At 50.6% G+C, this 22,340-nt stretch overlaps 2 protein-coding genes across 4 annotated transcripts; both read left to right on the top strand.

Moving 5' to 3' along the window:
• The first annotated feature begins 3,259 nt into the window (after positions 1 to 3,259).
• On the top strand, positions 3,260 to 11,599 carry SF3A3 (splicing factor 3a subunit 3). The gene is made up of 17 exons (XM_053399187.1): positions 3,260 to 3,450; positions 3,563 to 3,610; positions 4,222 to 4,274; positions 4,530 to 4,635; positions 5,861 to 5,933; positions 6,173 to 6,264; positions 6,668 to 6,750; positions 7,087 to 7,225; positions 7,407 to 7,475; positions 8,132 to 8,199; positions 8,716 to 8,823; positions 9,058 to 9,127; positions 9,229 to 9,393; positions 9,505 to 9,615; positions 9,955 to 10,045; positions 10,418 to 10,473; positions 11,342 to 11,599. The coding sequence occupies exons 1-17, from the start codon at positions 3,355 to 3,357 to the stop codon at positions 11,417 to 11,419; spliced, it is 1,506 nt and encodes a 501-aa protein (XP_053255162.1). The 5' UTR covers positions 3,260 to 3,354; the 3' UTR covers positions 11,420 to 11,599.
• Positions 11,600 to 13,621: 2,022 nt separating this feature from the next.
• On the top strand, positions 13,622 to 22,142 carry LOC128418969 (uncharacterized). Of its 3 annotated transcripts, none has more exons than XM_053399183.1 (8): positions 13,622 to 13,995; positions 17,631 to 17,702; positions 17,911 to 18,287; positions 18,638 to 18,736; positions 19,468 to 19,633; positions 19,912 to 19,976; positions 20,481 to 20,576; positions 21,084 to 22,142. In XM_053399183.1, exons 2-8 carry the CDS (start codon positions 17,663 to 17,665, stop codon positions 21,333 to 21,335), a joined length of 1,095 nt encoding a protein of 364 aa, XP_053255158.1. In that variant the 5' UTR covers positions 13,622 to 13,995; positions 17,631 to 17,662; the 3' UTR covers positions 21,336 to 22,142. The 3 variants fall into 3 exon arrangements, with proteins under 3 accessions (XP_053255158.1, XP_053255157.1, XP_053255159.1); XM_053399184.1 differs by lacking the exon at positions 13,622 to 13,995 and having other exon boundaries at positions 15,869 to 17,702; positions 17,911 to 17,970; positions 18,220 to 18,287; XM_053399182.1 differs by lacking the exon at positions 13,622 to 13,995 and having other exon boundaries at positions 15,868 to 17,702.
• Positions 22,143 to 22,340: the final 198 nt, after the last annotated feature.

The following is a 22,340-nucleotide window of genomic DNA, read 5'->3' as shown; positions in this document are numbered from 1 at the left end:
CCATGACCAATTTTTCTTCTGCCCTATTGGCCAGCCCTGCTGGGCAGCATCTCAGTGTGACTCTTCATTGCTTCCCACAAGTGATTTGAGAAGCCTGCAGAGAACCTGAGAGGGGAGAGCAGGAAGTAACCCATAGTATTTAAAGGACTGGGGTACAGACCCATTACACCCACACATTTGAATATCACCATGGTGCATCTGCAGCAGCACAGCTGGACACCTTCATCTGCCCCAGCTGCAACAAAACATGTCTCTCCCACATCTGTCTCTGCAGCCACAGCCTCTGGGCAAATTAAGGTGGATGGTTGTGGTTTCACCTGCATTGTGTTTTGCAATTCACACAGCCACCCTGGAAGAAAACTTGGGTTTTTTTAAATGAATTTTTTAAAAGGGAGGGGAATGGGTCAAGAGTTGGGGCTGTGGGGGTGGGGCATTCGTCTGCCCCCTAACAGTGCCTGAGCTCTTCAGACTCCAATCCCTCTCTATCATGCCATATCAACAAATATGCAAGTTCACAGCCTTTATTGAGCAGCATCCAGGATGGAGGTGATTCTGAGCAGCAAAGACACAGGAATGAAGTTGCTGAGCCCCAGTCAGGAATCCCAGGAGAGCATCTGAGCCTGGGGCACTGGATTAATGTGTTCCCGCTACAAACAATACTAGGAATGCCTTAACATGTTGCCTTAACTGTCATGGCGCTTGCCAAGGACAGAGCAAAGAGGTAAACCCCATGCAGGAGCATCTCAGCCACTTCTGCGGGTAATGGGGTGAACCTCCCTGCTTTACACGCAGAAGGGAGGAATTGCAACTGGAGCACACAGTTCCTGAGCCAGCATACTGTTAAATGTGTGTGAAGTGGGAGAGAAGGGAGATTGTGCCACCTGGGTACAATGCTGTGCTTGTGACTTAGCCTCTCCCACTCCCACCCCAAGCGGGGAGGGGAGACGGCAGTGACTGTGTGTTTACCCACACAGTGTGGTGTAGTGGTTAAGAGCGGTAGACTCCTAATCTGGGGAACCGGGTTCACGTCTCCGCTCCTCCACATGCAGCTGCTGGGTGTCCCTGGGCCAGTCACACTTCTTTGAAGTCTCTCAGCCCCACTCACCTCACAGAGTGTTTGTTGTGGGGGAGGAAGGGAAAGGAGAATGTTAGCCGCTTTGAGACTCCTTAAAGGGAGTGACAGGCGGGATATCAAATCCAAACTCTTCTTCTTCACACACCCTGTCCTCTTGCAAATTACAGGGTGGGGGAGTGGTCCTTGAAAGGTGTGTTTGGCCAGTCACTCTCATGGTTGGGCAGCATCATCCTGGAGGAGAGACCCTCTTAAGAATATTAGGGGGATGGGCAAGGGAAGGACCACACCATGTGAAAAATGAACATAATATTTTAACTGCAGTTTATTCATTTTCAGCTTTGTATTCTTGTTATAAAAAAAGTGTGCCCATAACCTAGGTTTAAGGTGCCATTCAGCTCCTAGCTTTCTTATCTCAGTTTCTAACACTGTTACTCATATGTTGCAAAGGGAGGGGACAAGAGTAGGTTGCTGGTTTGCTGCAGACGGCACCTTATTTCAGCAGGAAGTTGGTGAGAGTTCTGATTGGGAGTGACTGTGCTTTTTATCATTATAGTGATGGGTGGTTTGGCCTCCATTGCGGAGAGAAGAGAGCTTATGCAGAGAGTTCCGGTGGAGAGTCCAGAAGCCTCTGAGCCCTCAGCAGTGATCTTCCAGCTATCCCCCTACCATAATATTAATGAAACGTTCAGAAGGTGTGTTTTTTTGTAGGGTTTGGATCCCTTTTGAATAATTAATATTGTACAAATTTACAGCCTGCCCTCACTCAACAACTTTGTCCCCCCCCAAAAAAAAGTTTTTGTGTCCAATTTATGTGTTGACCCTATTTATTACTTCCAGGACAAACAAGTGTGGGAATGTGCCCTGGCCCCCTTGAGCCCCTGCAGCCCCTTTTTGTCAGAAAAGCAACCTAGTCAGAACATTACCAGGTGGGGGAAGGGACCAATTTGCCATTTTGTGGAGTACGGGGGTGGCGGCAGAGAATGAGCCAGTTCAGCTTATATGCAGCTCTCAGACTAAAAATAAAATTTAAAAAATGTTCCTTGCTATAAGGCAGGGGTGGCTAACTGCCAAGAGACTGCGATCTACTGACAGAGTTAAAAACTTGCAGTGACCTACCCCCCTTTTTTTGGGTTCAGGTCAAAGTTTTTTTAGGGAGGAGGAAAGCCCCTTTTTGGAGGGCGCAAGGCAGTAATGTTGAGCTTTTTTTAGGGGAGACCAAGTTGTTTAGCTTCTTTGGGGGGAGCCAGTGATCTACCACAGACGTCTAGTGATCTACCAGTAGATCACAATCTACCTGTTGGACGTGCCTGCTATAAGGCAAGTATCTGACATTTACAAGTTATCAGGAAGAAAAGGCACTGCTACTGTGGCACAAAGTTGGAGGGCAACTTTGGGCGATCACGGGTTCTGTATTGGTCGCGCGCATCCCCGTCCTCCGTCAGGGGTTGCTACATCGGTGGACAGGGCAGCTTCGCCCCACTGGGGGGGATGGGGAAAGTCAGGGACCTCCCACTGAAGGCAATAGCCGAATCCAAGACGCTACTTCCCTCCGTGTTCCACCAAGCCCAGGACAGGGCACAGCTTGATTTGAGGCACACCCCATTCCCACCACTGCAAGGGAAGGTCCTCCGGCAGGGTGGACCTAAAAAGTTCCTGGCCCGTTGGGCGCTAGCAATCGCTATGCAGCAAGTAGGGGAGTGGGGTACCCCCACAAAGAGCTTCCTGTCTCATCACTTAATCAGGCGCCCCTAAAACACACACACACACACACACACACACGTGTCTCCTTTATCTCATCTGGCCCAACGGGGGCTTCTTCCGGGGCCAAAAGGAGCCGAAACAGCCATCTCTTTAAAAATAAAAACAATGGGCGACTCTCTCAGCCTCCAGCCCCACACCCGCGGGGAGACAGTTTGCTCCATTCTCACGAGACATTCGCGTGTCGGAATGGTCACAAAACTGGGCACGATCCTCGTCCCCTCACCCCCCGGCTCTGCAAGGGTTAATGTCGCTCGCGGATGAAGGGGCGGTGCGACGGTTCGTCCCCCGCCCTCGCCAACCCCGAGCAGCCCCATCCGCCTCTGCACATCCCGCGCCGACCCCCATAGCTATAGCCATAGTGTTTCCGCCGGAACTCTCCTGCGCCGGGGAAGGAACAGCGAGGGACCGCTGGAAGGGTGGCTTCCGGTTTTGAGGGTTCGCCACTTCCGGTCCCGCCGAGCGGGACTCGAGTCTTAATACCGACCTCCTCCTCCGCTGCCGCTGCCGCCGCCGCCGCCATGGAGACCATCCTGGAGCAGCAGCGCCGCTACCACGAGGAGCGCGAGCGGCTGATGGACGTCATGGTCAAGGAGATGCTCACGCGGAAGTCCACGGTGAGGAGGGGGAAGGGGAGGCTGGGGGCGCCGGCCCCGCATCGCCCCACACCCGCGATTGACCCGCACCCCCTCATCCCTTATTTGTCTCTCTCTCTCCCCCTCTAAGCAGCTTCGAGACCAGATCAACTCGGACCACCGCACGCGGGCCATGCAGGATGTGAGTAGGCCGGGCCTTGTCTTGGGGGGGGGGGCTTTACCTTACTGTTTATTCATATGCCGCCTTTCAACTAAGAAGGCTCCCAAGGCGGCTGCCAAGAACAAGCGGGTATATACAAGTGCAAGAAAGCAAGTCCAAAAAAACGCAAATGCAAATGATAACATATCTGAAGAATTCCAGCAGGATTGAAAACTGAACATATCCACACTCCTGCCAAAAAGGCAAAGACCATTCCCTAAAACAAACCTTAAGAGGAGATAAGAATGCTTAAGTCATCATCTTTGCTTTATAAGGGTTCCAGGTGGGGCTGGGAGGGGACGAGGCTGGTGCCTCTTGATGGTTCCAGCAGACTCTCCCCTGTAGCAAATGATGTTTACATTGGCATAGGTGGCACTAAGAAAGCTTGGAAAGCAAGTAGGAGGCATAATTCAGTGACACAAGATGCAGGAGCAGCAAGTGCCTCAAGACAACCAGAGAGGCAGAAGGGACAGCTGATGGTGCAAGGCTGCTGTTTTACCATGAAGCCCAGCCCCTTCTAGTTTGGGGAGGCTGCTGCTGCCACCAGAGCTGTTATGGCTGACTCCTGGGCCCTGCCCCTCTTTTCCTTCCAGAGATACATGGAGGTGAGCGGCAACTTGAGAGACTTGTACGACGACAAAGACGGGTAAGAAGGGTATTCCCACCTGGCAGTTTCTTTGGGGAGGGGGCAGCAGACTTTGAGCTGGCAGGACCTGGTGGGGGCCTCCAGTTGAATGGGTACTGGAAAGGAGGGGGAGCACTTAAAATCCAGAAAGCACGGACTGCTGTTGTCCTTGTTCCATGTGCAGCACCAATCAGGCCAGATCCCTTATTTCTTTCTCCTTCTACAAGCAATCCTGCTAGCCGATCTGAAAAGGCTTCCTCCTCCTGTTTTCTATAGGTTGCGGAAGGAAGAACTCAGTGCCATTTCAGGACCCAATGAGTTTGCTGAGTTCTACAATCGTTTGAAGCAGATTAAAGAGTTCCATCGGAAACACCCAAATGAGGTGAGGGTGTGGGTGTGTGTGTGTAATGAATCCTCAAGGAGTAGCACCACTGACTAGTTGCCCTACTAAGTCTGAAGACCCTGGGATTTCATGGTTGCTTCTGGTATTGTGAAAGTGACTTGACTGTCAGTGCTGTAGCCTATATGCTATATTTTCTAGTTTGAACTTTGCTTCTAGTATGGAAAGATGCATACAGGAAGCAATCTCCACTATCTCTTTTCATGCTGTCCTTTTATGCACCAAATACACGCTGCTTTTCTTCCCAAAACCTTTTGGCAGTTGTTCAACTTCTCTCCTTGTCTGCCTCCCAAAATTTGGTAGTGCAGTGGTTCCCAAACTTTTTCATGCTAATTCCCCCTTGGTTCCATAAATTCACCTCCAGTGACTCCTTACCCTACAAAAAACATTATTCAGAATAGTGGTTTGCACAACTCACTAAAGAAGATAATAACACAATAAAATGCAAAACAGTAATAATTAATTGCACGCTTATTCAAAATCCAATTAAAGCTATTTCTTAATTAATTCAACAGAATTGATGAACTTGATCCAGTAATACTTGCTTTTCAAAGCCTGATAGTTATTTAGCAAGATTATTACTTATCACCTTTAGTAACTACTTTATTATTCAGTAAATTAATGTGATGGACAGACTTGATAAAGTATAATCCGTTTCCCAATGTCTGGTTTAAAGTCACTTTGCAGGAGCTTTAAATCTCCATGTTTCGTAAGAGTTGATTTCTTTGCTTGGAGAGAAGTTGGATGACTATACCAAAATCACATTCCACCAAATATGATGTTGGAAATGCAACAAGGAGCTTTTTAACCATTGTCAATAGTGCAGGATATTGATCAGAAATTGCCTCAAAAGTGATAAGAGTAAAAGAAATAAGCAGTAAGAAGTGAAGAAAGTGTTTCATTCTAGGCTTTATCCTGGACAATCATAAATAAGCGAAAAACATGCTTGTAGAAGCACATCTGCAGCAGTCCCTAAGTAACCCCACCCCACCCCAGGAGGCGATACCACCCACTTGGGGAACCACTGTTGTAATATGTCTGTTCCCTTAATCTTCTGTTGTCTCCTGCAAACATTTCTTTCCTTCATGTCTTGTCTAACTACTAGCATAAGGTCTAATGTATTTTGGATCAGGTATCACTGCATTTATTACCTGTTCATTATCTGGCCTGTTAATCCTAAACACCTGTAGTAATCTGTCCCTTGTAGATTTGTGTGCCGATGTCGGTGGAGTTTGAGGAGCTCTTGAAGGCCCGGGAGAATCCCAGTGAAGAGGCTCAGAGTAAGTTTTAAATCTAACCTGTCTGGCATAACCCCTTACTTGGCCTCCTATTCTGATGCCCATTACACTTTCCAGATAGTTGGAACAAATGGGCCTATTGCTGCAAGATTGCTTCTTGCTTGTCTTCATCTGCACTGTAGCCAAGCTAGAGGAAATGCTCTTTGTTCTTGGCCTGGGGATTCAGTTCTCTTCCTCATTATGCCAGTTCTGAGTTGTCTGTCTCTATTTGTTTTCTGCAGACCTTGTGGAGTTCACTGATGAAGAAGGATATGGCCGCTACTTGGACCTGCATGACTGTTATCTCAAGTACATTAACCTCAAGTCGTCAGAGGTGAGATTTCCAACCAGGTTGTCTAGGATTTGGAAGCATCTCTTGTCCTCTGTTCTATACCCAAATGGCGCTGCCCACCAACAAGTATAGCATGCATTAGAGTGCAAACAGAAGGAAAAAGGAATGGAGAAGGAACAAGCAACAGGTGTTCAAGCACTAATTCTTAATAGCTTCAGAAATATTTAATAACCAGGGAGACAGTTCTGGGAAGAGCAAAATGGAGGCAGGTGGTCCCAGCTGAACCAATAGAGTTGGCCTTTCTGTTTCCCTCTTCCACCTAATGGAATGGAGCTAAGGGGGTGAGCAGCAGGGAGTAGGGATTATACAGGAAACGATTCAGTGCCTGCGTTGGGATCTTACATGAAGTCACAGTTAATTATCTCTTTTTCCCTGTCCTCTGCAGAAATTGGATTATATCACATACCTGTCCACTTTTGACCAGCTTTTTGACATTCCTAAGGAGAGGAAAAATGCTGAATACAGGAGGTGAGAACTCAGAACTTTTTTGGGGGGGGGGAGAGAACAGACATTAAACTCTTCCAAAGCCTCTAATGTATCTTTATCAGTCTGGACTATTTTTTGTGTTCTGCTCCTAAGGTTATTAAAGCCATTCAAGTTGTTTTATGCCCCCCAAAATCCATTGTGACCAGATTTTCTCTGTCACCCACGTGGGCTTAGTAACAAGCTGAAAGAACCATAAACCTTGTTTGGCATCTTTCTGTGTAGGATCTCTGTTGGCAGGCTCCTTGCAGTGGGGTGAGGAGCATTGTTTGAGTATGAGGCTGTCACCTCATTCCTCTCTTCCCTTGATGATTGATACAGGTATCTGGAGATGCTCCTAGAATACCTGCAGGATTATACAGACCGAGTGAAGCCATTGCTGGACCAGAACGAGCTGTTTGGCAAAATCCAGGCAGAATTTGAGAAGAAGTGGGAGAACGGCACTTTCCCTGGTTGGCCGGTGAGCAGTGCCCAGGATGGGGTGGGAGCTGGAGGTTTGGCAAGATCATGGTCTCATGGAGCAGGTCTCTGCTGACAGCCTCCTTGAACCACCTTAGGAGCTCTAAGTAATTGGCCACCAAAGCTTTGGACTGTGTTTTGGGGGATCTTGAGCCACTAACCCTCTTGTTGTCTCTTGGCAGAAAGAGACCAGCAGCGCCCTCACCCATGCTGGGGCCCACCTGGACCTGTCAGCCTTTTCTTCCTGGGAGGTTTGTTTGCCTTTTTGAGCCTGTCTTGTTGGTGCTGGGAAGGGAGCAGGAGACGAAGGGCTGCGGCTCAGAGGCAGAACACCTACTTTGCATGCAGAAGGTACCAAGTTTGATCCCCAGTGACATCTCTGTTTAGGGCTGAAACCTTGGGGACCATTGCTGCTAGTAAGTGTAGACGATACTGAGCTAGATAGACCAGTGGTCTGCCTCTGTATAAGGCAGCTTCCGAGCTTTCCGGAACAGTTGCTGCTGCTGTTGCCGCCGCCTTTGCTCTCTGTGCTGTGCGGGGACTCTCTCTGTGCTCTGTGCTGTGCCAGTGTGGTGTAGTGGTTAAGAGCGGTAGTCTCGTAATTTGGGGAACCGGGTTTGCGTCTCCGCTCCGCCACATGCAGCTGCTGGGTGACCTTGGGCTAGTCACACTTCTGTGAAGTCTCTCAGCCCCACTCACCTCACAGAGTGTTTGTTGTGGGGGAGGAAGGGAAAGGAGATTGTTAGCCGCTTTGAGACTCCTGAAGGGGAGTGAAAGGCGGGATATCAAATCCAAACTCTTCTTTGGCCAGGCTCCTGCTACCCATTGCCCAGCTAGATGAGGGAAAGGAGATGGTTAACTTACAGCCAAGTCATGTCACCTCTGTGCATTTGTGCTTCTCCCACAGGAATTGGCCTCCCTTGGACTGGACAGGCTGAAATCTGCACTGCTGGCTTTGGGTCTGAAATGTGGTGGGTAAGTAAAGGATTTGTTTAGAGCTGGCTGTGGGGGGGGGTGTTGCTACTGGACCCCGTGTATGACACCCAATGAAATTAAAAGAAAATACTTCTTCATGCAGCACAGAGTTAAACTAAGGAACTTGCTCCCATAGGAGGCAGTGATGGCCACCAACATAGGTGGCTTTAAAATAGGGTTAGATAAATTCATGGAGGAGAGGACACTTGATGGCTACTAGCCCTGATGGCTATGCTCTGTTTCCACAGTTGGAGGCAGTGATGCTTCTGAGTACCCTTTGCTGGAAACCACAGGAAAGGAGAGTGCTCTTGTACTCAATTCCTGCCTGTGATCTTCATACTGGGGCATCTGGTTGACCACTATGAGAAAAGGGTGTTGAACTTGATGGGCCACAGGCCGGATCCAGCAGGCTCTTATGTTCTTACGTGAGAGGTCTGGTTTTTTGGATGAGCTCTGGGTTTGTCCGGATCTGGAGATACAAGCACATAATGCGTTTCTTCTCTTCCTCCTCTCCAGGACGCTAGAGGAACGTGCTCAGAGGCTGTTCAGCACCAAGGGCAAGTCTCTGGAGGCCCTTGACCCTTCTCTCTTTGCCAAGAACCCAAAGACAAAGGGGAGCAAGCGGTGAGGCCCATGGCTGGGGTGAAGTTGAACATGTCCTGCTCAGATCACCTTCCTGCAGAGGGGCAGCTCCTTCCTTCCTTCCTTCTCTGTCAGTGGCTGGGTGGGAGAGATGCTGTCCTTGGCTTAGCTTTGACTAGTAACCTGAGCTGTGGGGCCCATGTGGGTCCTCCTGGCGCTGCAAGTGGGGTGGGGTGTGTGTATCCTTATCCCTTCATTGAGCCATTTCCTTGACAGGGACACTGAGAGGAACAAGGACTTGGCTTTCCTGGAAGCTCAGATCTACGAGCATGTGGAGATTCTTGGGGTAAGCTCTGTCTCCCATCCTTCTCCCTAGCCATTGGGATTCTGTTGTGGTTCAGTAGGCCTCCTACTGTACTCACGGGCTCTGTTTCCCACCCCTTGTAGGAGCAGCGGCAGCTGACTCATGAGAACGTGCAGCGCAAGCAGGCACGGACCGGTGAGGAACGCGAGGAGGAGGAGGAGGAACAGATCAGCGAGAGTGAGAGTGAAGACGAAGAGAACGAAATCATCTACAACCCCAAGAACTTGCCCCTTGGGTGGGATGGCAAAGTAAGCCCGGCTCATTGTGGGGCTCGCAGCACACCCCCGGGGATGGGAGGAAGCGACTGCTTTGTGTGCTCACACTCTCTCTCTCTTCCTCCCCCCCCCCTTGCCTTGCAGCCCATCCCTTATTGGCTGTATAAGCTCCACGGCCTGAACATCAACTACAATTGTGAGATCTGTGGGAACTACACCTACCGTGGGCCCAAAGCTTTCCAACGACACTTTGCGGTAGGACACTGGAAAGTGCCACAATATTTATTTGGGGAGTGTGTGTGTTTGATTGGGCCTCAAAACAAATTATCAGTTTGCATAAGGTTCAGGGCTCTTGCTAGGCAGCAGCCCTCGAATCTTAACACTTGCAGAGCCCCCACTGTGCAATGGGGAGGGGGACCCTTCCCAACTGGCTGCTTTTTAGCTTAGCCTTCTATTTGAGACCCAGGTTGTGTGGCAGTTCTGCATGGAGGGCAGTGGCACAGGCCAGCCTCTTCTCTGCCCTCCTTCCCCCCTCCCTCTGGAGCACTTTGGCTCCGTCATGGCCAAGCCTTGATGCTCCTCTATGTTCCATAGGAATGGCGCCACGCCCATGGAATGCGATGCCTGGGAATCCCCAACACAGCTCACTTTGCCAACGTCACGCAGATTGAAGATGCTGTTTCATGTAAGTGGCCACAAGTTGCCTTCCTGGCCCTGGGTTTGCCTGTGGCTGCCAGTTTCACATTGTGGGGGGTGGGGGCTATCCTGTCAGAGTGATGGACCTGCTCTGTCAGCTACTGACTTGTTCTGTGATTTGTTTACCTCTTTGCTGATGTGCCAGGATCAGCAGAGTGACTGGGTGGGTAGAGCTTCTCAGAGGGGCAACTCATGGTGTGGCAGGAGCCTGATCCTTTACCCCTGGTTGGGCAGGGGTGCACGGCTTCTGGTGCTTCCCCAAGCAGAGTAGCAGCTATCCCTCCACCTGGGCATCTTGGGTTGTGACTGGGAGCTAGCAGTTGACAGTCGCCTCTGACAATTTGTGCATGTGTGTTTACAGTGTGGGCAAAGCTGAAGCAACAGAAGGCTTCGGAGAGGTGGCAGCCGGACACAGAAGTAAGCTGGGTTGGGACATCCCTTGCAGTTGTCTGTTGGGAATGGGAGGACCAGGCCGGGGGTTAGTGGTGTGTGTGCCTTCAGCTTCGGTCCCCATGCCAAATTCTACCGAGGTCCCCAATGTTTAGCAAAGGGAATGCAAAGGCTGGCGCTGGCTAGCAAAGCCCACTGAAGTCAAGGGGGATAAGAACTATTGGTTGTTACTAGTCATGTGACCAGGGTGAAATGTCCCAGGGTGGAGAGGAGTTCCTCCCATGTCTAGATTGGCTGTTTCCTCCATAACTATCCACCCTATTTCCCCTCCTACACAGGCATCTGTTGTGTGTCCCTGCCCCACTCCCAGCATGTAGTTAACTAGCTGGGGAGTTTCATTGGTCTAAACATGTTTCAGTGCATTGGTTTCTCCCTTGGCTACTGATTCCTCCCTTTTGTGTTTGGTTGAGGCTGTTTCAGCCACATAAGCAACAGCACTCGGGGCTGAATGTCAGAAACAGGGCATGACAGCTCAGTGGAGCCTCCATATTCAGATGCATCATAGAGGGGTGCTGGAATGCTCTCTGTTGTTCTCCTGCCTTGCTTCAGGGCTTCCCAGAAGCACCTGATTGGCCAAAGGAGCCTGGACTAGATTGGCTCCTCAGAGAGTCTCAGCAGAGGCAGTGCATCCCATTTTGCCGCTTGAGGCCGATGCCGCTCCACTTCTCCCCCAGTGGTAGAGCTGGCAGGGTGCCTGCAGAGGCTTCTGTTGCCTTTGGCAGTAGCTTCTGGGTTTCAGCGCTTTGCTGTCTCCATGGTGGGGGAGACCTTTGCCTTAGGGCCCTGGTACTGCTTTCCTGGTTTTCCCCACACCTGGGCTTCTCTGTCAACCTAGGAGGAATACGAGGATTCCAGTGGGAACGTGGTCAACAAGAAGACCTACGAAGATCTGAAGCGCCAAGGCCTGCTGTGATCAGAGGAGATGTTGGCCCAACGCACCCCACCCCAGACCTCCCATGTTGCGTGTGTGCCTGTTCTTCCCCCCTCCATGGGAGCGGGTGCTTCAAGGACACTTACAGTTCACAGGGTGATGATTCCTGTAACAATTTTTTCATAAAAAATAAACCTTAGTTTTAAAGGCAGAAGGAATGGGCACCTGGTGTGGTCTTCAGCTTTATTTAATAGACATGTTCAGGCTTCCAGCTTCTTTCACACGTAATGCATCCTTGTTCACTAGAAGTGGGACACAAGGCACAGATTCAGTCCCTCACTGAGAACTAAGCCAGAGTTGAACTTTCGCTTCCCAAAGATACAGAAAATACTCCCTCAGAAGCTGGTAGACTCTTTCATTGGATATATTTAAGAAGAGATTGGATGGCCATCTGCCGGGGATTATTTAGCTGCGATTCCTGCATTGCAGGGGTTGAACTCAAGCCTTTGGGGTCCCTTCCAACTCCACTGGTCTATGATTTTAGGGTTGTTCCTTTGTACCTCCTTGTAGTTCACTAGGCCCGTTTCTGTTTCAGTTGAGCGGGGAGGAAAAGAAGAAAGTGCCTTTGTTTGCAGCTACTCAAGGCCTGGCTGTGACAGGCAATTGTGTTCACTAGGTTTCCCCAAACCCACCCGCTTCTTCAGCAGCTGCTGGTAAATATCCTGCTACTGCTTCCAGCTCCTGGGTCCTAATGCCTACAGACACCTTTCCCTCTGAGCAGAATGCTTCTCTTAAGGGCCATTTGCTCTGGAATACAGCTATTGTGGCTCTGAGGCAGGGAGTTGCTGGGTGGAAAGGACAGGCATGCCCTTGCAGGTCTCACATGTGTATGGGACAAGGGGGTTGCAATCTAGTTGGAAAAGGAAGTAAAACCATCCAAAGTTGCTACAGTGGTGGTGGCGGCGGCAGCTGCTGCTCTGGCAAGCCACAAGGGAAGACCATAACATGACCCACCACATGTAACATCTGTATCTTCTGAAGTCTCTGTTTGGGGAAGGACCACACCTCAATTCTAGAGCATCTCCCTTGCAAGCAGATGATCCCAGGTTCAGTTTCCTGCAGCATCTTCCGGTTGTGTTGGAAGAGACTCCCACCTGAAATCCTGGAGAGCTGCTGCCAGTCAATGCAGACAGTACTGAGCTAGATGGACTAATGGTCTTGATTCAGTATAGGGCAGCTTTCTGTGTTTCTCTTCTCCCTGGGTTTAGTTCCTCTTTTTCTTGTTATTTCTCTGCTGCTACCCAAGGACCCCAGAGACCTGCTGGGAACAGAGAGCGTGGCTAATTACCCTAATTGGGATGGATTTGTTGCTGTAATTGCCTGAGGAAGGCGAGGCTCTGATGGGCACCTGGGGGTGGCTGCAGCCTGATTGGAAGTGGGAGAAGGGCAATTTGACTGAGCTGTGTTCTTGGGTGCCCTGGTTGGGGGAGATTTGGGGTGTTCTGCCACGGGGAGGGGGGGCTAAGTTCAGAAGCTATTCCATCTCACTTGAACAACCGTAGACTTGTAATGGAGCAGCAGCATTTATATACAGTCACACAGACTCCCTTTCTTGATAAAATGTATTGGCAGCATTTAGACACAAACCCAGACTCTCTTCTTTGAGAAACTCCCTCTCGATCCTCCCGAAAGTGGCCACTGCACTTTATCTGGCAAGGTCTTTGTTTCTGCCAAGTTTCTGCAATGCATCGCCCAGGTGAGGAGGTCTCTAGGAAAGGGTGGGATGTAGGTTTTGCCGCCTCCTAGCTGTGGCTTTCAGCAAGGCAGCTGCTCCATCCTCAAAGCTGGCAGTCTCTCCCCGCTTCCATCCCAAAGACGCCTTCCCTGGCCATTTCTCTCAGAACAATATAAAATCCTATTGACTCTTCCAAGCTTAGCCAACTCTAAAGACTGATTTTTTTTAAAAAAAGAAAGGGTAGCCCCCTCTCCCCAGGGGTAGTATGAGGGGGGTTGTCCCAAATACCCCAGGTTTCCTGCCCCTTCACTCCACCCCATCCTTTGTTGCATTGCTTGTGAGACCCCCCACCCCCACCCCCTTAATTTATCTCTGTACACCTACACCAGTCTATGCCAATCAGTATTGTGGACCTGCCCCCCAAGTAGTGCCCCTCTCCACAGCAGCCTAACCTTTTGTCCCATTGAAAGATGTTTCATAGGTGAAGAGGAACTTCCAGCTGTAGAGGTCTGCCTGAAAAGCTTGAATTGTCAGAATCCTTATTGTAAACAGCATACAGTCTTTGTTGGGGGGAAGGATGGAACTCCTTTCCCCATCTTTTATGAGGATTATCTTAAGTGATCTGATGCCTTTACTCAAAGACTCCCTGAAGCCAGCCTTGGTGATTGTGCCTCATCATGCCATGTGTTCTGGGCCCCATGTGGGGAAAGCAGCCCTCGGTTGCCCAGAGCATCATGGAAGCAAACCCCTCCTTTCTCCCACCACTCCACTCTACCTGCTGGTTGGTGCCATCTCCGCCTGGGCGGGGAGGAGGGCTCCCCAAGGGGCACCTCTTCTGCCAGCACAGGAGGAAGACATTGCTCAGACAGGCTTCTAGGGCGAGGTAAGTGAGCGCAGCTGGTGGGTTCCTTTGGGGGACTAGCTAAGGAAGGCGGGAGGGGGGGTGCATGTTTGAGAGAGTGTATGTATGAGAGACCTGCCTGCTACAGAGGGGACTGGTCCTCTAAATGTATTGAGTTGGGCTTCTGAGTGAGACAATCCATCCCTGGATGAAGCAGAGTTGGCTCCTCAGCTTGCATCCTTAACGTACGATGGGATCCTGAACGAGCAGCGATCAGGTGGGGTGGAGGCCCTCTGAAAGAAAAGACATTCCCCAAACCCTACCAAGCTCCAGCTCCTTAGCTGGAAGGATGATCTGTGGATTATACATTTTTCTGGATTAGAACTCGAATGCTTTGGTTCCTGAGGTCTCCCCTGAATTTGCAGCGCTTCCTTGAGGTTCTAAGAGGGTTGAAACCAAGCAAAGGAACGCAGAGCATCGTGGCGTGAGCTTTGGTGTTCAGTTCGTTTCTGGCAGACCTCTATTTTGGGAAAGTGAATGGGCTGCACTTCATCATCCAAACTCTGGTATTTTTCTCAGATATGCAGAGCCTTTAGGGAAGAGCCCAGGCCCTGCTTTTTCAACTAATGGCTTAGTTGTGTCCCCCAAGCTTCCAAAGCGATTGTCAAGAGTGTTGGAGATGACCCAGGGCTGAGCTGATGAGGTTTTTTGCTAACTGTTGGGTGTACGTTGGCTGGCCGGAGGTGCTGGTAGGATATAGGCTTCTGTTCTTGAGGGTTTCTGTCCTTGATGCCTGTCTACAGCTTTCCCATTTTTCCTCTGGGGCTCAACCAAACACAGGGTTGCTGGGCCAACGGCATTTGTCATTAGCAAGGAGCCCTGGGCCTCTGGGCGTGTCATTTTCCAGTCTCCATGGCAGCCACTGCTTGGGGACCTGCAGGGGTTCCTGGAACTCAGCCCACAGCCTTCATAGGTCTTTTGTACTTGTTGCTGCAAGTGCTCTTACCCCTTTGACCGCTTCACCAGCAGCTGCTTTAATGGCCTTAACGAAGCACCACAAGAGATCAAGGCCTTGGAGGGTTATCAGGCTAAAGGCTAAGCAGATTTGACCAGGGAATGAGACACAGAGCAGCCAAATGCTCAGTGCGAGAGCCGTCGTTGCTGGTGGGAACAGATAATAGAATCATAGAATTGTAGAGTTGGAAGGGACCTCAAGGGTCATCTCATCCAACCTCCTGCAATGCGGGAATGTAGGAATCCTTTGAAGGATGTTGACTGGTGGTCAGTCTTCTTGGTGGCACAAGTCAAGGTCCCACAGTGGACCAGTGAAGCTTCAGATGGTATGGACTCCTTGAATTTAGCCTGCGCAATCCTGCCAATATGCCCAGCGCAGATAATGGGGGTGCCCCAGAGATGAGGCAGGGGCAACTTCTGGTTACAGGAATGTGCTCCCTGGAGGAGGCTTGCCCATGGCTGACTCTGTTGTGTTTTCTGCACCGGTCAGAGACATTCTCATTCTGCCTTTGACTTACTGACTTTGCTTGTTAGATTTTTCTATGTTCCTGCATTAAGTATGTATTCTGTCCTGCTGGTCCCCCCCCCCCATATTTTTCTTGGGGTTTCCTTGTTAAATCCTTTGTATTTGTTGCTAAGCCCCCTGAGAATAGTTACACTATTAACTGTTTTAATGACTTGCTTTAATTAAGAAGACATTGCAAGATTTCCCAAGGAGGAGGTGGGGGGCGTGTCTTCCAACACTGCAGGGAAAGGCTATACCAGCAACAATCCATAATGGCACTTCCTGTCCTCTTGGAATCTGGAATAAGCTTCACATGGAATAAGATGCATGAGACTAATTTTAGGAGACACAAGAGAATCATAGAATCATAGAACTATGTAGAGTTGGAAGGACCTCAAGGGTCACCTAATCCAACCCCCAGCAATAGATAAAGTGATCCGGAGCTGAAGCTGCTCACTCCCCCCCCCCATCCATCAGTTTGCAATCAAAAGCAGCCAGACTTTCCCTAAGACTTGCTCAGTGTTAGGTTTTGCTGAGTCTCTGAACAAAGAAAGCTTGGCAGATACTAAAAATGCACCTCAATGTGCACAACTTGATGCTCCAAATTGGCACTTACTTTCTTTTGTCAAGAAAGCTCCTTAGGTTGAGGTAACTATGCCTTTTCCTTTAAAACATAGCAAAACTACATAAGAAGAGCCTGCTGGATTAGGCCAATGGCCCATCTAGTCCAGCAGTTTTCATTTTGTGACGAGAGATCTTCATCTCTCACCACCACTATCTGTCTCAGCTTATTAGACTTGCCTGCCGCAAAGGTTAGTTCAGGCACCGGGAACTGCCCTACACTATCTGCCGTGAAGAGAGCTGCAAATAATTCACTCAGCTTCTCTGCAGCTCCTATGACTTCTGCGGTGTATCCCCCCACTGTCAACTCTCATCTTGTCCCCGCTTCGTCTCTAGCACACTGCCAACTAAACATTCACCATGTCACTCTGACTACCAGAAAGTGACACTCCACCCATCTCTACACTGGCTCCCTGTCTGCTCCAAATCCAGGATGCACCCCCCTGCAGAGCCTGGAATGGTCTTCTCTCTTTGCTGCTCTCATATACCTAAAGGCCTCTCTGCCTGTGACCTTCTTTCCACAGCCTTCAGCCATCCCAAGATCTCCTCCCTCCAGCAGCTCCTCTTGCATGCCTGGAGCTGCCTCCCAGGATGCCTGCCTGCAAAACCCCCTCCCTGGCTTTCTGCAATGAAGCCCAAGGCCATGCAGCCAAAATGGAGGCACATCCAGCTTGCTTGCTTGCTTGCTTCCTCTCCTCTTCCTCTGTGGTCATATTTAAGACTGGAAGCTCATCAAGGGAAGGTGCTGCCCTCCTGTAAAAGCATCAGGCACACAGATGGCACCACACAGAAATAATGAGGAAGGGGGATGGTCTTCCATGCGGGTCTTCTTCTTTTGCTGAGTTTGTTTAGCACTTCATGGCTCAAAATTGGCAGCATCTGTTCCGGGAGGTGCTGCAGGGCTGGGATCTAGCAACAGCCTGAGGCAGTGAAGCTGTTGTGGGGGACAGGGGATAGCAGCCTGTGCATAATCACTCTCATAGAGAAAGACCCAGCTGACTTTCCCCAGGAAGGCAGGTGTAATGTCTTCTATTCTGACTCCCTCCAGTGGATGTTACAGGACTTGGGGCAGCTCAAGTTCTGTCCTTGCAGACTGTGACCAGATCCAGATGCTCTGCACTGGGGTGAGCCAGCTGGCTCCAACTATACTGGCCAGGTGGAGAAATGGCTTGATGGCCCAAAGCATCTCCTTCTGCCTTTTCTCCTTGAGTGAGCCACTTTTCAAGGGCCCACTGGCAACCACCTTCCTGACTATTGTGGGCACAGCTGATGCCCTGATCAGATTCCTAGCCAGTGACTGCACAGCCTCATCACCTGGATGAGAAGACCAGAACAGAGGAATGTGCAAAGGGCCCTGCTTCAATCGACCTATTGCTCCTGATGAACTGAGATAAGTCCTGCCAAGACCCTGTTTGGAATCCTTTCTACAGCTTTGTCTTGAGTTTAGGGGTTGCTTGCCTCCTTGTGCTCAGGGTGTGCGTGCTGAGAAATATGAGAAATGCATACACATGTTCCTTCCCTGTTGCCCACTCTGCAGGGTCCTACAGGATTAGATCCCCTTGGCTCGAGATGGCAAGTCCCAACAAGCACCGGATTCTCCCAGCCCAGGGTAAGAGGCTTCATTGTGGTGGAATTTCTGGCAGAGGTGACAGCCTGACATGTGCCCTAAAGAACAGTGGTCTGCAATGGGATACATCAATGCTTTGATGGGACATTGTCTGATGGTCCCCTACAGTGAGCTGTGGGTGACGGAGGTGCCTTTTCTCTCTGCCTTTCAAGAAACAAACAAACATGGTCTTTCTTTTTTCCATCTGCAGGCATCTTTCTCCTCTGGGTTGCTCTGCACTTCAGCACTTGGACCTCTTGTATACTGGCAGGTGAGAGGGCTGGCTGGCTATGTACTGGGAAGGGGAAGGTTCCATGTAGGGAGGCCCCTGGGGCACAGGCTGAGGAAGAGACAGACCATTGGAACTTCCTGCCACTTTCCTCTATGCACCTCCTGAAACATAAGCATGGCTTCAGTTGCAGTCAAGGCTTCTGCTCCACTCAGGAAACCATTAGCAGGAGCAGAGACTTCCTTGGCTCGCACACCAAGGGATTTACTAACGTCTTGCTTCCTCTTTCAGAGCCCGGGCCCATTTCAGGAGCACCCCTCGTCCCCAGCAGCTCAGTGAACAGCACAGGCATGATGAACGTAAGAAACTGACCCGGCATGACGCTGCTGTGTGTGGGGTGTGTGTGTTGGGCATTTCTCAGTTGGAGGTGATGAAATGGGAATGTTTGGGTGGGGGGCAGGCATGGAGTGTTTGCTCCTGGCTAGCTGCAGCCCTTTGGTGAGAAGGGACGTCCTGCAGGTGGAAGTATTAATTGGGCAGGTTTGTATGGGAGATAGATGAACCAGGAAATGATTCAATTGGGAGGCCCAAGTCAGGTCCAGGTCGCAGGTGAGAGGTGCTACTAGGGCAGAGGATGCTTGGCCTGGGGAGGCCAGGGCAGCTGTCTAGTTTTCTTGCCATGAGGGTTCAGCTCCATCTCCCTCTGCAGCTCACATGCCAGAGCTTCCAGTGTTCCGGGGAGCGATGCTACCATGACGAAGCTCATGGGAACAACACAGAGACCTGCCACAACACAACACACTGCGAGGTAGGGAGCCCGGTGGTGTTGCTTATTTGAGCAGGGTTGTTTTAAAGAGTTTTAAAGTGTTATATGTCAATTTGTATTTTGTATTTGTATTTTTTGGGTTTTATAAAGTTGATTAATACTCTACAGCCTTTTAAAATGTATTTGGGAGGTATTGTTCTGTTTTTGTTTTAACTACTGACTTGTGTTTTTACCTTGTATTTTTATCCTGTGAACCACCATAAGATCTTGAAGGGTGGGACAGTGGTACCTCGGGTTAAGTACTCAATTCATTCTAGAGGTCCGTTCTTAACCTGAAACTGTTTTTAACCTGAAGCACCACTTTAGCTAATTGGGCCTCCTGCTGCCACCGCACCGCCAGAGCACGATTACTGTTCTGATCCTGAAGCAAAGCTCTTAACCCGAGGTATTATTTCTGGGTTAGTGGAGTCTGTAACCTGAAGCGTATGTAACCCAAGGTACCACTGCATATAAACTAATAATAATAATAATAATAATAATAATAATAATAATAATAATTAATAAATATAAATAAATAAAGCCCCCCCCCAAGATGCTGCAAAGGACTGTGGGTGGCCTTGGCCTCTGTCCTGGACTGTGTCCTTACAAGTGTGCGGGGGATCAGCTAAGGTGAGGCTGTGGGGTCTAGCCACTCCTGCTTCTCTGCATGGATCATAATGCAGCGATGGTCAGTTGTCAGCCTTGCCCTGCTAACCCTTTGTTGGGTCTTGCAGCTCTTCCGCCTCAACACTACCAGCTACACAGCCCGGTGCAGCAGTGAGTGTGGGGGAATCAACGGCACCGACATGTGCATGCAGAATGGCACCATCAGAATGAACTTGTGTTCAATGGAGTGCTGTAGCTCCCCAAACTGCCTGTTCCTCAACGCTACAGCCTACGGTAAGCTCCCCCAATGGGAGGTCTCTTAGGATACTCTGCTTGGCAGGATTCCTTCTCCCTGGGGAGGCTGAGCTGACCTATGGGGCATCTGGGCAGAGCTGCCTTCTCAGAGGCCTTTCTTGGCTCTGGGGACTCAGTCCTTGGAGCAGCTGAAGGGCAGGATTTCAGCCCGCAGCCAGCCTCTCTCTGACGTGCCAGTCTGGCATGACAGCTTCTCCCGTCGGTCAAGAGGTCGTGGGGGCCTCAGCCAGCTCCTCCATCTCTCATGTCTGTTCTAGGTGACCTGCCGCCCACCACAACGCCAGCGCCCACCACTACCACCACCAAAGCACCCCCCAAAAATGTAGGTGTCACTTCATGTTCTGGCAGGGATGGCTTGTTTGCTGGCGGGGCAAGTGGGCAGGTGGCATCCTCAGAGTGGGTGGGTGGATGAGTGGGAAATGGGATCCTGGTTCTTTTCCTATGTCCTCCCTCCTGCCCAACACCAGGGGTGCACACACACACACCCCACACACATTGGATCAATCATTTAATTGATGAGCTGTTGAGCAGAGGGGGAGATCCCTGGGGGCAGGAAAGAAGTTGGACCCACCTCCTCCCAGAAGAGTCTGCGTTTTTTTGTGGGGTTTGTCTGCCTTGCCGGCCTCTCCTTCCTTCCTGACAGCCATAGATGGCTCTGGGCCATCCAGTCCAACCTGCAGACTGTCTGAACCCAACTTGACAAATGCCTGCGTCCTTCTGAACAGTCCTGATTTGTCTGGGGATTTGGCTGAATCCAGTGCACAGCCCTGGTGTCCACAATTCAATGGCCTGCCTCTCTTTCCTCCCTCGCTCCCTTCCTCTGTAGGGGAAAGTGTGCTCAAGCTTCACCTGCCATGGAGAAGGATGCTACAAGGGACAGAAGCATGCGGCCGGCTGCATCGTGGGCTTTGATTTTTGCGAGGTACCGTTCCTGAAATAACACCCCCCTCCAAACGCCCAAGCTCTTGTTCTGCCCTCTGAATGAAGCGCTTCCACAGGGCAGGGGCCTGAAGTGTTGCGGCAGTGCCTCAGAATGCATCTTGAGCCTTGTAAGCTCCTTACAAACCAGCAGGAGCTGCGTGCCTCAAGAGAGCATCAGGTGCCACAAGGCAAACTGGAAAGGGGTGGGCAGTGGCCAAATGCACACCCTGATGGCTGTCGTGAGGATTCTGAAATGAGAATAGTAAGCTGAATGGGTGCTGGAGCATCCAATGGAAGTCTGCTTTTTAGGACGAGAGATCTGAAGTCTGAGGAAGAAAGGGGGAGGCCCGCCAAATCCCCATCGGCAGCCCCGAGTGCCAGCTGCCCTCTGCAGGCCCCCTGCTTGATACTGGGCCCCCACAAAGCACCAACGCCTGAAACAGCAGCCAGCTGGTTCCTGTGTCTGCTACTTGTGTGGGCCAACACTTGCTCCTTTCTCTCCTTCCAGATGAAGAAAACCGGCCCCCACTTTGTGGCTGGATGCAGCAAAGTCTGCAAAACGGCTGGCCCGCCATGCTCCATGGGGTCCAAGGTGCCCTGCTACCAGGAGTGCTGCCCGGCGATGCCCAAGACCAGCTGCCTGAAACTGGATGGCAAAGTGCACTTCAATGGGGCCAAGCAGGTGGCAGCCCTCACCCCCCTGCTCCAGCTGCTGGTGTGTGCAGCCGTCCTCAGCCTGAACTATGCTCTCCTGTTCTAGGCTGGGCACAACTGAAGCTGAGCTGGCCTGTTCGGGTCCTTAGGTGGTGGCAAAAAAGCAACTCTCCCTTCTCTGTCTCTCTCTCTCTATGCCTTGGGGAATCCACTTGCTTTGGGCCTTTCTCACGAGGCATCCAACAAATGCCTTCCCCCCTTTCCTCCTTTTTCTTCCAGGGCCAAGTGATTTATGAACCTTTGGGCTGTGTGAGCTTGCGATAAAGGGTGATATATAAATCAAATAAATAATAATTTAGCTCAGACCTACATAATCAAGAGTCACTTTCCTTCCCTCTGCCCTGGTCTGAAAGATGGCAGGAGATCTGAGCTGGAGCCAGCAGGTCACAAGCCTGATCCTGGGGGCAAGTGACAGAAGCAACAGGAATTCTCTTTTGGATTAAAAAGGGGAGGGTGTCCTATCTATCCAGGAGCAGCTATTTAACAGTTTTGAGACCGTTTCAGATTTGCAGAAAGCTGAAGGTTGCCTTCTGTTATTTGACAGAGTCCCAAGGGCTGTACAGAAAGCCTCTTCTTCTTTAAACTAGCGTGACCCTGCTCTCTCCTGGCTTCCTGCTAGCTGGCTCTGTGAACCCCCTTCTGGCTCTGCAGGGGTGATGGGCCAAGGGAGAAGGGGGGGAGTTTGCTTATCCCCCCTAAAGGTCCTTGCTGCCATGGCTGATCTTAGCTGCTGCCTTAAATGAGGGACCCACTTTCTCGCTGGGCTGCCTGTCGTTCTCCACCCACCGCCCCACTCCTAGTATCAGAAATGTTTCTCTTGCCTAAAAATTGCAAATAAATCTATTTAACTAGATGAGCAGTGTGTGTGTGTTTAAAGTCCATGTCTCTGCCCTGGGCCTGCACCGTGTCTCCTCCACAGAGGCAGAAAAACCACCCAAGGTTTTTGCAATCACTGCAACAGGTACCGGTAGCTGCCAAGATCAGCGGCTGATCAATGAGGTCTGGCCCTGGGCGCCTCCTTGCTTTTCAGAGGTCGCCTGCCGTCCTGGGC

The sequence above is a fragment of the Podarcis raffonei genome, chromosome 8 (genome assembly GCF_027172205.1).
Source record: "Podarcis raffonei isolate rPodRaf1 chromosome 8, rPodRaf1.pri, whole genome shotgun sequence".
Lineage (NCBI taxonomy): Eukaryota > Metazoa > Chordata > Lepidosauria > Squamata > Lacertidae > Podarcis > Podarcis raffonei.
Note: the sequence above shows the minus strand (reverse complement) of the source record. Positions and strands in the feature narration are given on the sequence as shown.

What these genes read in the sequence shown, in the direction of transcription:
- SF3A3 (XM_053399187.1), top strand. Translation starts at nt 3,355, where the DNA reads ATGGAGACCATCCTGGAGCAGCAGCGCCGCTACCACGAGGAGCGCGAG. An exon ending in TTGGGTCTGAAATGTGGTGG is followed by an intron (nt 8,200 to 8,715) that starts GTAAGTAAAGGA and finishes CCTCCTCTCCAG; the next exon opens with GACGCTAGAGGAACGTGCTC. An exon ending in GATTGAAGATGCTGTTTCAT is followed by an intron (nt 10,046 to 10,417) that starts GTAAGTGGCCAC and finishes GTGTGTTTACAG; the next exon opens with TGTGGGCAAAGCTGAAGCAA.
- LOC128418969 (XM_053399182.1), top strand. Translation starts at nt 17,585, where the DNA reads ATGAGAAATGCATACACATGTTCCTTCCCTGTTGCCCACTCTGCAGGG. An exon ending in CCGGATTCTCCCAGCCCAGG is followed by an intron (nt 17,703 to 17,910) that starts GTAAGAGGCTTC and finishes TTCCATCTGCAG; the next exon opens with GCATCTTTCTCCTCTGGGTT. An exon ending in ACAACACAACACACTGCGAG is followed by an intron (nt 18,737 to 19,467) that starts GTAGGGAGCCCG and finishes TGGGTCTTGCAG; the next exon opens with CTCTTCCGCCTCAACACTAC.